Below are 16,128 nucleotides of genomic sequence, written 5' to 3'. Positions count from 1 at the left end.
AGATTCTCCTTAACCCTACTCACCAAGGCCTTTTCGTGTCCCCTTCTCCCTCTCCTCAGCCCCTTCTTAAGTTCCTTCCTTGCTACTCTACATTCCTCACGAGCCCTGTCTGATCCTTGCTGCTTACACCCTATGTATGCTGCCTTCTTCTTCCTAACTAGTTGTTCCACCTCTCTTGTCACCCATGGTTCCTTCACCCTACCATTCCTTCTCTGTCTCACTGGGACAAATTTATCCCTATCATCCTACAAGAGATCCCTGAACATCGACCACACCTCCATAGTACATTTCCCTTCAAAAATGTCATCCCAATTTACACTCTCAAGTTCTCGCCTTATAGCCTCATAATTCACCTTTCTTCAATTAAATATCTTCCCGTCCTCTTTGCTCCTATCCCTGTCCATGATAATGCTAAAGGTTATGGAGCAGTGGTCACTGTCCCCCAAATACTCACCCACTGATAGATCTGTCACCTGACCCGGTTCATTACCTAAAACTAAATCTAATATGGCATTCCCTCTAGTCAGCCTGTCAACATACTGTGTCAGGAATCTGTCCCGGACACACTTAACAAACTCCGCCCCATCTAAACCTTTGGCATTAAGCAGGTGCCAATCAATATTTGGGAAGTTGAAGTCTCCCACGATAATAACCCTGTTATTTTTTGCATCTTTCCAAAATCTGGCTCCCGATCTGCTCCTCAGTATCCCTGCTGCTACCGGGGTCCCTACTGTTACAAATGTACAATTCATTGGTGAGACCACATTTTGAGTATGGTGTGCCGTTCTAGTCACCCAGCTATGGGAAGGAAGTCAGTAAGCTGGAAAGGGTACAGTAAAGATTCACAAGGATTGGAGGGCTTGCGTTACAAGGAGGGGCTGGATAGGCTGGGATTTTTTTCTCTGCTGCGTGGAAGACTGAAGGGTGACCTTATAGAGGTGTATAAAATCATGACGGGTATAGATAAGGTGAATGGTCACAGTCTCTTTCCCAGGGTAGGAGAGTCTAAAACTAGAGGGCAAAGGTTTAAGGAGAGAGGCGAAAGATATAAAAAGGTACCCAAGGGGCAACATTTTCCACACAGAGGATGGCATTTGTATGGAACAAGCTGCCAGAGGAATCTGTGGGGGAGGGGAGGGTGGGTGGAAGGAAGGACAATTACATTTGAACAGGTACATGGATAGGAAAGGTCTAGAGGGATATGGGCCAAACACAGGCAGATGGGACTAGCTCAGGGAGTCAACTTGGTTGGCATGGATGAGTTGGGCTGAAGGGCCCATTTCCATGCTGTATAACTCCATAGCTCTACCGATTGACAAGTTTGCCTCAGTAAGAGTGCATTGCACAGGACCTGGCCCACTATCAGGAACTTTCTTTTGGATGCATTGAGCTGAGAAACCAGACTTCCACATCCCAGTTGTGCCTATGAGGAGGACCTTGCTCTAAGAGATGACTAGGCCTCAGGCATTGTCAGCCTCACCCCCAGAAACCACTGACAGCCAAATGGATGGGCCCTTACTGCTCCCTTCTATGACCCCTATTCCCAGAGAAACCAGAATCAGCCAACTCAGTTCATTTCATACGAAATGACTGAGAGCACTGGATACAAAGGTTACAGGACCAAACAACATCTCAGCTGTAGTACTGAACACAGCATTGAAGACCTGTGCTCCAGAATTAGCTGTTCCCAGCCTAGCTGTTCTTGTACAGTTGCAAGTGTAGCATCTACTGATACTGTGAAAAACTCCCCTGGTAAATCTAGTTCACAAGAAGCAGGACAAATCTAATCCAGCTAATTTTCACCCAAATAGTCTACTTTTATTTATCAGCAAAGTGATAGAAGGCACCATCCACCATGTTACCAAATGGCATGTACTCACCAATAACCTGATGCCCAGTACCTCATCATAGTCTTGGTCCAAGCATGGACCAAAGAACTGAATTCTAGACCGAGGCAAGAGGGACTGCTCTCAACATCAAGGCAACATTTGACTAAGTTTGGCATCAAGAGCCCCGGTGTAAATGGTTGGAATTATGCCTTGCACAAAGGAAGATGATTGTGGTTATTGAAATTCAATCATCCCAGCCTCAGGACATCATTGTAGGAGTTCCTTGAGCACTGTTCTAGGCTCAAGCATCTTCAGCCGCTTCAGAGACTTTCCTTCCATCATAAGGTCAGAAGTAGGAATACTCACTGCACAATGTTTATTCCATTCATAACTCCCCAGTAATGAGGTAGTCGATGCCTGCAAGCGGAAAGACCTAGGCAACATTCCAGCAAGGACTGATAAGTAGCAAGTAACACTGGTTAGTGCCAGGCAATGACTAACTGCACCACGAGTTTGTCTAACCATGGTCACATCCACTATCATCAGCCGGGGGGGGGGGGGGGGGGGGGGGGGGGGGTGCGTGGGGGGTGTCACCGTTAACTAGAAACTCAGCAGGACAATCTGCACAAATACTGTAGCTAGGAGAGCAGTTCAGAGGCTGGGTATCCTACTGAGGGCAACTCAACTCCTTTCCACCATCTACAAAGCACACCAAGAGTGCGATAAAACACTTATCCGGATTAGTGCCTCTCGAATGACACCATGCAGAACAAAGAAACCTCATGACTGGCACCGCTTTCACCACACTAAACATTAATTCTCACAAACACCAACAGACCATAGCTGCAGTGTGTACCTGAAGCTCTGTGCAGACCAACTGGCTGGCGTATTCAAGGACAACTTCAACCTCTCACTTCTGCAGTCGGAGGTTCCCACCTGCTTCAAAAGAGCATCCGTAGTACCGGTGCCCAAGAAGAGCACGATGATCTGCCTCAATGACTACCGTCCAGTAGCAATTACCTTCACTGAGGTTGGTTATGGTGCAAATCAACTCCAGCCTCAGAAATGACCTGGATCCTATCACCACAACAGGTCAACAGCAGATGCTATTTCACTGGCTCTCCACTCTGTTCTGGACCATCTGGACAACAGTAATGCATACATCAGGCTGCTGTTCCTTGACTACACATCATGTGTTCAACATATCATCCCCTCCAAGTTCCAAGACCCGGGCCTCTGTACCTCCCTGTGTAACCGGATCCTTGACATACTCATCGGCAGACTCAATCAGTAGGGATTGGTAACAACATCTCCTCCTCACTGACCAACAACATTGGTGCATCTCAAGGCTGCATGCTTAGCCCCTGCCCTACTCTCTTTACACCCATGATTGTGTGGCTAAGCACAGTTCTAATACCACATATAAATTCACTGATGACATCACTGTTGCTGGCTGAATCATGGGTGGTGATGAGTCAGCGTACAGGAGTGAGATAGAACACTTGGTTGAGTGGTGCCATAACAACAACCTCATACTCAACGTCAACAAAGCCAAGGAGCTAATCGTTGACTTCAGAAAGGGGAAGTTGGGAGACCATGTGTCAGTTTTCATTGGTGGGTCAGAGGTGGAGAGAGTCAGCAGCTTCAAATTCCTGGGTGTTAATATCTCGGATGACCTGTCCTGGGCCCAGCACATAGAGGTAATCACAAAGAAGGTGCACCAGTGCCTCTACTTTCTTAGAGGGTTAAGGAGACTCGGGATATTAAGGATACTCTAACATACTTCTATTGATGCACTGTTGGAAGTATCCACACTAGTTGCATCATTGCCTGGTACAGCAATTCTAATGCACAGGAATGCAAGAGGCTGCAGAGGGTAGTGGACACAACCCAGTCCATCATGCTCTTTGATAGCATCTACAGGAGGTGCTGCCTCAGGAAGACAGCATCCATCATCAAGGATCCCCACTATCCAGGTCATGCCCTCTTCTCACTGCTACCATCAGGCAGGAGACCCAGAAGCCTGAAGCTCCACAGCACCAGGTTCAGGAACCGGTACTTTCCTACAACCATCAGGGTCTTGAACTGACCTGCATAACCCTAACCCAACCTCAGCAATGGAACACGATGGACCACCTCTTGCATCACTGTGGACTTGTCTCTGATTGTGCAAAAAAAACTTTAGTGCAAAAAAAAAGGACACTGTCTCTTTTTCTCTCTTTCTTCACCGTCGTGTATAATGAATATTCTGTGTGGTCTGTACCTACATGTCTGTGTCGCTGCTGCAAGCAAGTGTTTCATTGTACCTGTACCTCACCATACGTGCACATGACGATTTGATCCATAAAATGCACTGTAGTTAGTCATCCAGTCTACTCTGATAGCACCTCTCAAACCTAGAACTTCAAGTGGATGTGAGCACCACCACCTGCAGGTTCCTCTCCATCACACACCATCTTGACTTGGAAGTATATCACCAGTTCTTTATGACCACTGGGTATAATTTGTGAAGCTACCTATCCAACAATACTATGGGAGTACCTTCACCAGGAGGACTGCAATGGTTCCAAGGTGGTAGCTCATCACCACCTTCTCAAGGGCAACAGCTGCTGGTGGCCTAGCCTGCAACAGTCACATTCCAAACAAAAAATGAAAATAATTATCTTTCTTGATAGGGCTGGCACCCATTGCAAATGAGAAGAAGAATTATTTGAATACCAGACAAAAAGCTGAATGGCTGGATGTGAAGTGTGTCCTCTCTCCAGCATTTATCAGTGCTCTACTGCTGATCTCGACAGCAAGGTCAACAGTGAGTAGGGAGGTCAAGTGACTGGTATCTGACCTCTAGGTAATTTCGAACTTCCACATTTGGTCACGCACATGCGGAAGTATGACGTGAGCTGAGTCGTGGGATGTCGGCGACCTCAATTCAGCCCATCAGAAAAGTCAAAGTGGTGAAATACAACTGGAAAGTTGACAGGAAATGCACGCATGCTCAAACTATAAATACAATTGATGTTTATGCTAGAAGTACACTTGAGGCACAAAACCCCCAGGTGTGAAAGCTGAACTTAATTTAGCACAATCATACGTGTAATATAATACACATATCGTGAAATTTATCAAATTACCACATAAATGTTAATCAACTTCAATATCCTATAAGGGGCGAGTTCAGTGCATGGGGGTGGTACTCACCTGATAATTAAAAGTTTGACATGCGTTACTTTTTCCCTTTTCTAAACGCTTACAACTTTTCGCAAACCTCCTGAGTCCCCAACAGCTGGCCCGAGTTTCACACGAGCTTCTTTTCAAACCACATAAAGCCGTCATAAAGCACCTGGGCTGGGAACCCAATGTTATCTTTTGAAGCAAAATGACCACGCGAGGCATTTTGATCTGCAGTCCACGGCTTGTCAGTCAATGAGAGCAAAGCAAAACAGGCAAATGACTACATTAAACAGACGCTATAAAAGATCAAGAGCCTTTCTTAATTTTCCTATCTTTTCTGAAAAGGTAAGAATTATACATATTATACACCCTGTGATTACGATTTAAACAATTAAACAAAACACTGATAATAACGAACAGGTCACCGCTGCAGCTCATGTCCCAGTGCCCTGCTGAGGTGCACGCAGCAGCGTACATGCAACTCCCGAGACACAATGAATCCATCACCCACCCGTCACTCACCGTCCAATCGCTGCTGCCTCTCACGTCGATTTCAACTCAAACTTGATCGCTTTGGTCTGCAGTTCCTTCTAACCGGAAGTGAAACAAATGCACGCGAGCCGGCTGTGACTGTTACTTTTTTTGCGCCGTACTTCCCTTCGTCCCTTTTTAATTCGTGTGCCTTGAAAAGACCGGGACATTGTGAGCGGGAGGCAATTATCAGCACGGATCACTGTGCAACATGTGCTGTTCAGACAACCAAAAAGTATCCCCGTAGTTCACGCAGAGACACTTGTGGCAGCTTGTTGCCAATTATTTGTAACCAGTTGATTGTCGCCGCTGCCGGGAGACCGCGCCGATGGAATGCGAGCCCGGCTCCGAATCTGCCGCTGACAGGGGCTGCCATGGCAACGGCAGGGCGTGCGGGCTGATCCCGGACACTGGCCTGGCCAAAGACCGGTGGAAACTGCTGCAACGGGTAAGAAGCCAACCAACAGGGTGTTGTCGAGGGCGGACGTTTATCATTCGTATTATCTTTTCATAATAATGCATACATTTTTTCTTAAAAAAAAGAGGGGGAAGCAAAACATTATGATGTGTCATTTATAAAAAATGCAGTTTAATATTATTAATTATGCATGCTATAAATCAGATGATTTGCCGTGTTATTGCGCATACGGAGAAATAGGGTTGGAGAAGAACAAGGAATAATGGATCCACGTCTTGCAACCATATCAAAGTCTTCATTTTAGAATTGGGTATAAACCTAAAAGATAGAAAGAAGACGTTTGTCACTGTATTTATTACTTCAGTCACGCTTGACAACTGTTGTCATTGGTCGTTCTTCAAAAAAAATACACACTTTATCATCTATTTTGCAGATGATCAGTTCTTTACACATCTCTCTCTTTTCTTGGGCATGTTGCCACCTTCCAAATATATATTTGTCATCCTCAGAACTCCAGGTCTGTATCTCTTCATTCAGGTTGCATCTATCTCTCAGCACAGAAATGGCCCTAACCAAGGTCACAAGTGGTTGCAAGCTATTTCTACTCTTTTTTTCCCATTCCCACACCAACCTTTCTGTCCTGACCTTTCTCCACTTCTGGGGTGAGCCAAACGCAAACCAGAAGAGCAACACCTCATGTTCCCCCAGAGTAGTCTGCAACAACACGGTACGAACAGTGAATTTTCCACTTTCAGGTAACCTGTATCTTGCTGTGGCAGAACAGCCTTCCCTAATGATCAGGGTCTGTGCTGATGAGAGCTACTGCTCCTGGCTCAACCATGCCAAAGTGGTTCTAGAGGTTGAGGGTTAAGCAAAGAACTAACAATCCTGTCCTATAAAGAAGCAAAATAATGTTACTTGAAGAGAATTTGAGAAGCTTACCATTGTATGATGGCCTTCAAAGGTTAATGATTCGTGATTGTCAATGGTGAAAACTGAAGGACGGTCATTGGCATAAAGACTGAAGTATGCAGCATTAAGACAAAATGTAAACATGTTTTATTTTGGAAGATAAACACAGCGTACAGAACAAGAAAGCCAGCTCAGGTCAAAGCAGAGATGAATTGCTATGGTTTATACATCTTGGATGTCAGCAAGAATGCATAGACGGGGTTAGGAAGATTAACAACAGTACTCTGAGGAATTCTGTTGGACAGAATAATGGACAACATCGTAAGGGGATTACCATCCTTTTGAAGAAGGGAATGGAATGGTACCTGGTTGAATGGAAACCTATCAGTAATTGACTTGTAAGAAAGAGATTGAAAAGAAAACACAGAACAGTAACGTTATTCAGTGTTGTACTCCAACAAACAGTAGTGGTGAAGAAGCAAAGAACAAATTCTATCTTGCGCTACAGGCAGTATTGGAGAGGACCACTCCATGATCAAACTATTGTCAAGGGAGACCTGACTGCAAGAGTTAGTAAAGACAACACAGATTAACAGGAAAACATGGGTGTACCACAGAAATGAAAACAGAATGAGTTGTTGATCTCTACAGTATGAATGATTGATTGCACCATCAGCAAATATTTGCAAGCAAATATGGTATTCTGCAAAAGGCAGAGGTAAGAACCAGATTGACTACATCAATAAGGTGATCAGAGGTTGGTAACAATCGCCGCCACCTGATGGCATCTGTCAAATTAAAACTGAGAAATGTGGATCTACCATGTTTATAAATAAGGTGCCGATGAGTGGAGAATTTGCTGTAATGAGTAGTTGATATCTTTTTCTGTGTCAGGCAAGGAATGTGTTAGATCATAGTCCAGCACGTCATAGGCAGTTGATAGTTTTCTCAGAAAAGAAGCTGGTGCTTGGATGGAGTGTAGACTTACAGACCAAACCTTAACAAAACAATGCTCAGGATACTCAATACATCACGGGCACATTCCTCCCCACCATCAGTAGTATTGACATGAGGCACTGCCTCAAGAAACCAACATCTATCATCAAAGATCCCCACCACCTGGGCCATGCCATCTTTTTGCAGCTACCATTGGCAGGAGGTACAGAAGCCTGAAGTCCCACACCAGGTTCAAGAACAGATACTTCCCTTCAACCATTTGATTTTTGAACAAACCGACTCAAGATCACTAGTGTTTAGCAACACTATGACCACTTTGCTCTCTTTGCATGAAAATGGACTTCATTTATTTTTGTTCTAATTGTGTTCTTTCTTGTATAATTTATGTTTTCCTTGTGAATGTTTTGTATCTGATGCTATGTGCCTGTGGTGCTGCTGTGAGTAAATTTTTCATTGCACTTGTGCATATGATAATAAACTTGACGTTTAATGTTAACAGAAACTTAAATAAACTTGAAGGCTTTGGATAGCACTCAATATTGGAATGTGGCAGGTTCTGTGGGAATATGGAATTCCTCTCCAAGTAATCAACATCAAAAGCTTCTACTCTACCTTTTTAAGTATTGCTTACAATGAGATCAGCTTTGAAATCAAAGCAGGAGTATGTCAGGAGAGTGCCATGTATACAATACACTTCAATATTGCCATCAATTGCGGAATTTAGTATACAGAACTCATGCCAGTAGGCATAAGTGGACATCCTTCCATCCCTTGAAGACCAAGACTTTTATTTACTCTTTTATTATATGCTTATCACCGCCTCCAAATTAAAACCTGGATTCAATACAAAAAACGTTGGACTGAAAATTAACTTCTAGTATTGTCTTGCCTTTATGAGTACAGATAGATAATGTTCTTAATGATGCAGAAACATGTATGTATTTAAGCTTAAGAAGATTTGGCACGTCATCGAGGACTCTGACAAACTTCCACAGATGTACAGTGGAAAGAATTCTGACTGGTTGCATCGCTGTCTGGTATGGAGACTCCAATACACAGGAATGGAAGAAGCTACAGAGCATGGTGGACTCAGCCAGTTCCATCATAGGTACCATCATTGCTCTCCCTACCATTGAGGACATCTATAAGAGGTGATGTCTGAGGTAGGTAGTATCCATTATTGGGGACCCCCACCATCCAGGCCATGCCCTCTCTTGATGCTGCCATCAGGCAGGATGTACAGGAGCCTGAAGACTCACACCTCAAGGTTCACCAACAGCTTCTTCCCCACTGCCATCAGGTTCTTGAACCAACCTGAAAAACCCTAACACCACCTCGGAACTATATTTTTTCTCTCTCAATACTGTACTAGTGTCATTGTTTATTTCGTTGTTTATTTTGCACACGTGTAAGTTATGCATAAGTTTATGTTAACATGTTTATCCTCATTCTGTGCTGCTGCTGCAGAAACCTAATTTTCATGGCGTTTATACCCTGTATGTATGCCTATGACAACAACAATAAACTTGAACTATTTGGGCATCACCATTAACCAGGATATCTAGAACAGAATGTGTAAAGCCTTGAATATATTTGGGAATTTATGTATAGTTTGGAAATCATCATCAAACGGCACTATTGAACCAAAATCAAGATTTGCCAGAACCACATATTCTCCACACATCTCTGTGGTACAGGGTGCTGAGGAACAATAGAGTATGAATTGTCCAAATCACACTTATTTATCTATGAGCTGCCCCAGAAAAATCCTGCTTCCCTTTTTGGCCCAGAGTGATCTTGAAGCAATGTGTGGCCTGATTGTGTGCACTTCTGGTTGCCCCATTGCAGCAAGGATGTGGGGACTTTGGAGAGGGTGCAGAAGAGGTTTACCAGGATGTTGCCTGGATTAGAGGGTATGACAGGTTGGACAAACTTGGATTGTTTTCTCTGGAGAGTCAGAAGCTGAGGGGAGATCTGATAGACTTCTATAAAATTACGAGCAGCATAGATAAACAGCCAAAATCCTTTTCCAAGGATAGAAATGTCATATATCAGAGGGCATAGTTTTAAGGTGAGAGGGGGAACGTTTAAAGGAGATGTACTGGGCAAGTTTTTTTTAACACAGTGGTAGGTCCCTTTAACTTGCTGCCAGGGGTGTTAGTGGAAGCACATATAATAGTGGTGTTTCAGGGGCTTTTAGATAGGTATATGGATATGAAGGGAATGGAGGGATGTAGATCATGTGTAGGCAGAAGGGATTAGTTTAATTTGGCATCATGTTCAGAACAGGCATCGTGGGCCGACGGGTCTGTTCCCATGCTGTACTGTTCTATATACTAAGGTCTACCTAAGCAGTGAAATGAAGAAGCACCCTCACTACAGGGAGGCTTTTTATGTATGGATTGGCCAGATGCTTCAGATAGAAGTTGATTCATTCATTAAAACAGAAGAAGGTAGACATCTTTAAAAGCAACTGGAAACAAAAAAACATGGCAAAAAGCTGTGGAAGTGTAGCTGAACATCTTGGGCCACAACTGGGGAACCAAAGACGTGCCAGAAACAGGCAGGTGGGTGAACATTGTAGCTCCACTAAGTGCTAGAGCCATTATGGGCTGTTGGTTTGTAAGCTTACTTGCTTGCCATCTTCAATATATTGAGTTTAAAATTCTTATGAATGCCTCTATTTCATTACAACCTTTTCTAGCTATGGGTACACATGATGACCTGAGTTTGTAATTGGCTGTGGGATGGGAAGCAGAGTGAAGAGGCGAAGGAATTGTTTTCAGACTGAAGCAAATATGTGGATAGTACAAAGCTGAGTGGTGTTGTAAATCGTGGGTGGGGTGGTGGTAGATTTAGTCTGATGAAATGGGAAGACAATTTAATGTGGATAAGTGTGAATTGATGCATTTGGAGGACAGCAATGTAGAGGTAATGAAAACTAAATGGTACAATTTTAAGGGATCTGCAAGTGCATGCTTGGATCTTTCAGTTTCAAGTAGATTAAAATTGAAAGAATACCCAAATGACTACCTTTTTTGTTTTATTTATCAAGGTGCGAGCAGCACTGGTGAGGCAGTCATTTAGCTCCGTCCCTAATTGCCCTGGAGAAAATGGTGGTGAGTCCCCTCTTTGAAATGCCACAGTCCTTTGTGGTAAAGCTAACCAAGTGGCTTTCTAAGACTGGATTTTGTTTTTATTATTGATTAGACTCCAGATCAGCAGTAAATGTCAACCACACTGAATTTACATTTTCAATCATTTTGATTTAATGACTGGCAAAATGCTTATGGATTACTGGAAAATCCCATGTATCTGCTATAACTGAGGGCTGAAGAATAAAAAGCACATGTGACAATGTTACCAAAACAAACAATATTATGGTTCCATGAATGTAAATTTTGACAAATTAATTAAGTTAAAGCTTCAACTAGACTGAAGTTATTGCTCTTACTGATTTCAATTTAGCTATGCTTTATAGGGGCCAAAAATTAATGCTTCTCTTGATTGTATTTTTTAATAACAAAAAATACCAAACTCTAATGACAGCAAAAAACCCAAACTAAATTGAAAATAAAACCCAATAAAATTCAAATTCTATGCATAAAAAAATCATTTGTAGTTATCTACTGCCATTTAACATTGTATGATATCCCCAGGTATGTGATGTAAATCTGGAATGGTTCTTGAAGATAAAATGAATGGCAACCAATGATAGCTGTCAAGTGATACAAAATTGAATACTTAGGAGGCATTTGTTGATGAGTAGCTGACAGTTCTTGGACTTTGGAGCCTCCAGGATGCAGGTGGCTTGTCTTCAGTCTGTCCTTCGGTTTTCCTTGCAGTCCTTAAGCCTGTATGAATCTTTCTTCCAATTTAGCATCATCCCTCAAACCTCGGGCAAAGACTTCTCAACCACTGTCCATACAGAAATACAAAAAAGTCGTGGCACTGGCCTTTTAATTCCATGCAAGTCTGCTCCTCAAAGTAGTTCAACAATTATAGCAGTATGGTAGTATAGCAATTATTTCACTTGTGTATTTACTTTGCTTTCATAACAATGATAGACAATTTGTTGATTACATTAGAAGGTTGCTACCTCGGGGGTGGGAACTACCATCTATTCTCTGTCCAATTGTTTCTGCATACCCAGTCTTACATTCACACCTGTTCTGATCCCATTCTTATCAATCTGTAAATTTTAGTCAGGATCATCCTTTCGTACCTTGCAACTTATGCCATTAGCTTTTCCCACAATCCTGGGGTTAATGACAAATTTGCTGAGGATCAAGTCTACAATCTGAAGTTTGGATCCTGCATCTCAGCATTTTACAGTGTCCCTTATTTCCCAGAAATTATTGGTATAGTTTTTTTGCAAGTTCTTCTTAAAAGAAGACAAACCAGATGAATCTTCTGTGTTGTTTGATAAATAGGACTTTAAGGTTCTCATGTTTTTGATTATTATAACTGAGTTCCCTGAATATTGAAGCAAAACATCTACAGTATAATCTTATCTGATTATTAACCAGTTTAGAACAACTTGACTGTCAACTGTTGTGTTAAGTTTCTAGAAAGATAAGATATCTTTATCAGTCACATGTACATTGAAACACACAGTGAAATACATCTTTTGTGTAGAGTGTTCTGGGAGTAGCCCACAAGTGTCGCCACGCTTCTGGTGCCAACATAGCATGCCCACAACTTCCTAACCCATGCGTCTTTGGAATGTGGGAGGAAACCCATGGGGTCACGGGGAGAACGTACAAACTCCTTACAGACAGCAGCTGGAATTGAACCCTGGTCGCTGGCGCTGTAAAGCGTTACGATAACCGCTGCACTACATATGAAATTCAATAAAATTTTAAATGCTTTGTGCTCAGAGTTTGGGTGTTCTGTATATCAATTTCAAAGTGGGGAGGGCTGCAGCCTTTTTAACTGCTTTGATTACCTTTAAGCAGCTTTTGGGGAATTGACTTGCAGAAGAGGTAGGAATGCTTCTGATGTTGCTGCTAAGGCTGCCACATCAGAGAGGGGAGCAGCAGACAGAGCAAAACCCGGAGACTGAGAGTAGCAGTTCAGGACAAAGGAGGTCTTGCAGCATGCAAGTGAATCACAGAGCAATAGCTGGAAACACTGGGAAGACCTCTATTGTCTCAGAAAACGTGGCTGCAGCGCAGGGCTTCAAGTAAGACTGAAGAGCAGGGTCCTTCAGCCCACCCCCCCCCCCCCCCCCCCCCCCCAACCTCCCTAGCATCATCCTGGCTAATGTGCAGTCATTAGAAAACAAGATTGAAAACCTCAGAGCAAGGTTGCTTTATCTGAGGGACTGCTGTGTATTCTGTTTCACAGAGACATGGCTCACTCCCAACTCTCCTGACACAGTACTCCAGCCCAAGGGCCTTACAATGACAGTGAACTCCTGGATGAACTCAATGCCTTTTATGCACACTTTGACAGGGGGAACTATAACATACCCACACAACTGTTCTACCTTCTGTCATCCTGACTGCAGTCTCACCTCTGGCAGACACCAAGCTAGCACTTGAGGAACTAAGTGTTGCATTCAACAAGAATGAAGCAGCATACCTCGACACCTGTCGCATCGTGTTGGGAGACTTTAATCAGGCTAGCTTGAAGAAGTCTCTGCCTAATTACTATCAACACATAACCTGCAACACTAGAGGACTCAACCACTGCTATACCACCATCAAGAACACCGACTGCTTCATCCCTCACCCGCACTTTGGTAAATCCGACTACTTGGCTGTGCTTCTTCTGAGACTGAAGAGTGCGGCACCGGTGAAGAGGACTATGAAGAGCTGAACGGCAGAAGCAGAGGAGTGAATTCGGGATTGCTTCAAGTTGGTGGACTGGATCATGGTCAAAAATTTGTCGGCTGACCTAAATGAATATGACAGAGATGTGGAGGCTCACGTGGATGTGTCATAGTTCTCCCTATCAATGCCTGCATAAAAGGCATTGAGCTCATCCGGTAGTGATGGGTCATTGCCACTTATGCTACCTGATCCCGCCTTGTAGGAAGTAATATTGTGTAAGCCGACTTCATAAGGACTTGTGGACGAGTGTGTACCCACAAAAACATTCCCCAACCAGAAGCCCTGGACGAACCAGGGAATTCATAATCTGCTGAGGGCTAGATCTGTAGTGTTTAGGGTTGGTGACCCAGAGTCACAAGTCCAGGTACGACCTCCAGAAGGCCATTGCAAGCACAAAGAGGCAATTTTGGACTAAACTGGAATCTCAGATGGATGCTCGACAGCTGTGGCAGGGCTTGCACAATATTACTTCCTACAAGGTGAGATCGGGTAGCATAAGTGGCAACGACCTATCACTACCGGATGAGCTCAATGCCTTTTATGTACGCATTGATAGAGAGAACTATGACGCACTCACACGAGTCCCCACATCTCTGGATGACCCTGTAATTTCAGTCTTTGTGAGGCTGACGTCTGGGCATCCTTCAAGAGGGATGAAGGCGTCTGGTCCAGACAGCATAGCTGGCTGAGTACTAAAGATCTGTGTGGACCATCTGGCTGGAGTATTTACGGACATATTCAACCTCTCGCTCCTGCATCCTGAGGTTCCCGCCTGCGTCAAAAGGGCATCTATTGTACTGGTGCCTGAGAAGAGTGTGGTGACCTGCCTCAATGACTACTATCCAGTAGTGCTTATATCAACCGTAATGAAGTGCTTCAAGTGGTTGATTATGGCACAAATCAACTCCTGCCTCAGATGATCTGGATCTGTTCCAATTTGCCTGCCGCTACAACAGATCAACAGCAGATGTGATTTCTCTGGCTCTTCACTCTGCTCTGGACCATCTGGACAACAGGAATTCATACGTCAGGCTGCTGTTCATCGACTACAGCTCTGCATTCAACACAATTATCCCATCCAAACTCATCATCAAGCTTCAAGACTTGAGCTTCTGTACCTCCCTCTGCAACTGGATACTCGACTTCCTCATCAGCAGACCTCAGTCAGTGAGGATAGGTAACGACATCTCCTCCTCTCTGATCATCAACAGGTGCATCTCAAGGCTGTGTGCTTAGCCCCCTGCTCTATTCTCTATACACACCTGACTGTGGCTAAGCACAGCTCCAATACCATCTTCAACTTTGCTGATGACACTTCTGTTGTTGGACGAATCACAGGTGGCGGTGAGTCAACTTACCAGAGCGAGATAGGACACTTGGTTTAGTGGTGCTGCAACAACGACCTCTCGCTCAACGTAAGCAAAACTAAAGAGCTGATTGTTGACTTCAGGAAGGGGAAGGAGGGCGAACATGTGTCAGTCTACATTGGGGTATTAGCGGTAGAATCAACAGCTTTAAATTCCTGGGTGTTAAGATATCAGATGACCTGTCCTGGGCCCAGCACATAGATGCAATCATAAAGATGCTGGCACACTTTCCTTACTTTCTTAGGAGGTTGGGCTTGTCACTGAACACTCTAACAAACTTCTACAAATGCACTGTTGAATGTATTCTGACTGGTTGCATCAAGGTTCTTTCTTGTACAATTCTTGTATAACTTGTGCTTAATTTATGTTTTTCTTGTGAATGCTGCTTATATGATATCTTCCTGTGATACTGCTGCAAGTAAGTTTTTTCACTGCACCTGTGCATACATGTACTTGTGCTCAGGACAATAAACTTGGACTTTGGATGAGGAGATTGCATGTCAGCAGGCAGATCCTGACCCAAATCACCCTTCAGAATTTTAGATGGATATATTTTCAGCACTGATGTCCCAGTGAATCTTTTGCCTGTAGTCTCTTACTTTTTTTTTAAAAATCTCTTAACTATTGCTGATGCAGTGGAAGAAGTTTTAATATTTGATTGTTAGGAGTTTGAGGAGATTTGGTATGTCACCAAAGACTCTTACAAATTTCTATAGATGTTCAGTGGAGAGCATTCTGACTTGTTGCATCATAGCCTGGGATGGATCCTCCAATGCATAGGATCGCAAAAGGCTGCAGCCAGCTCCATCACATACACAACCCTCCCCACCATCAAGGACACCTTCAAGAGGCGGTGCCTCAAGAAGGCGGCATCCATCTGGGACATGCCCTATTCTCGTTACTACCATCGGAGAGGAGGTACAGGAGCCTCAAGACCCATACTCAATGATTCAGGAACAGCTTCTTCCCCTCTGCCATCAGATTTCTGAATGGTCCATGAACACTACCTCATTATTTGTTTTTTTTTGCGCACTAATTATTTATTTTTGTAATTTATAGATTTTTATGTCTTTGCACTGTACTGCTGCCACAAAACAACAAATTTC

General features: G+C 43.6%; 2 protein-coding genes across 4 annotated transcripts in view; one reads left to right on the top strand and one right to left on the bottom strand.

The window, feature by feature from the left end:
* Window positions 1–5,477, bottom strand: part of prepl (prolyl endopeptidase like) — a 42,885-nt gene extending 37,408 nt beyond the window's left edge. The window contains exon 1 of one of the 3 annotated variants that reach the window (XM_052013216.1): window positions 5,028–5,477. In XM_052013216.1, coding sequence (XP_051869176.1) covers window positions 5,028–5,222 — 195 coding nt within the window. In that variant the 5' untranslated portion in view covers window positions 5,223–5,477. The remainder of the gene's footprint in view (window positions 1–5,027) is intronic. The other 2 variants (XM_052013215.1, XM_052013218.1) reach the window with 2 other exon arrangements.
* A 155-nt stretch (window positions 5,478–5,632) lies between these two features.
* The window catches only part of camkmt (calmodulin-lysine N-methyltransferase), a 287,014-nt gene continuing 276,518 nt past the window's right edge, over window positions 5,633–16,128 (top strand). The window contains exon 1 of the mRNA XM_052013219.1: window positions 5,633–5,979. Within this exon, the coding sequence (XP_051869179.1) occupies window positions 5,860–5,979 (120 nt within the window). The 5' untranslated portion in view covers window positions 5,633–5,859. The remainder of the gene's footprint in view (window positions 5,980–16,128) is intronic.

Source organism: Pristis pectinata, chromosome 3, assembly GCF_009764475.1.
Source record: "Pristis pectinata isolate sPriPec2 chromosome 3, sPriPec2.1.pri, whole genome shotgun sequence".
NCBI lineage: Eukaryota > Metazoa > Chordata > Chondrichthyes > Rhinopristiformes > Pristidae > Pristis > Pristis pectinata.
The sequence above is the reverse complement of the archived record's forward strand: the minus strand, read 5'-3'. Positions and strand labels throughout refer to the sequence as shown.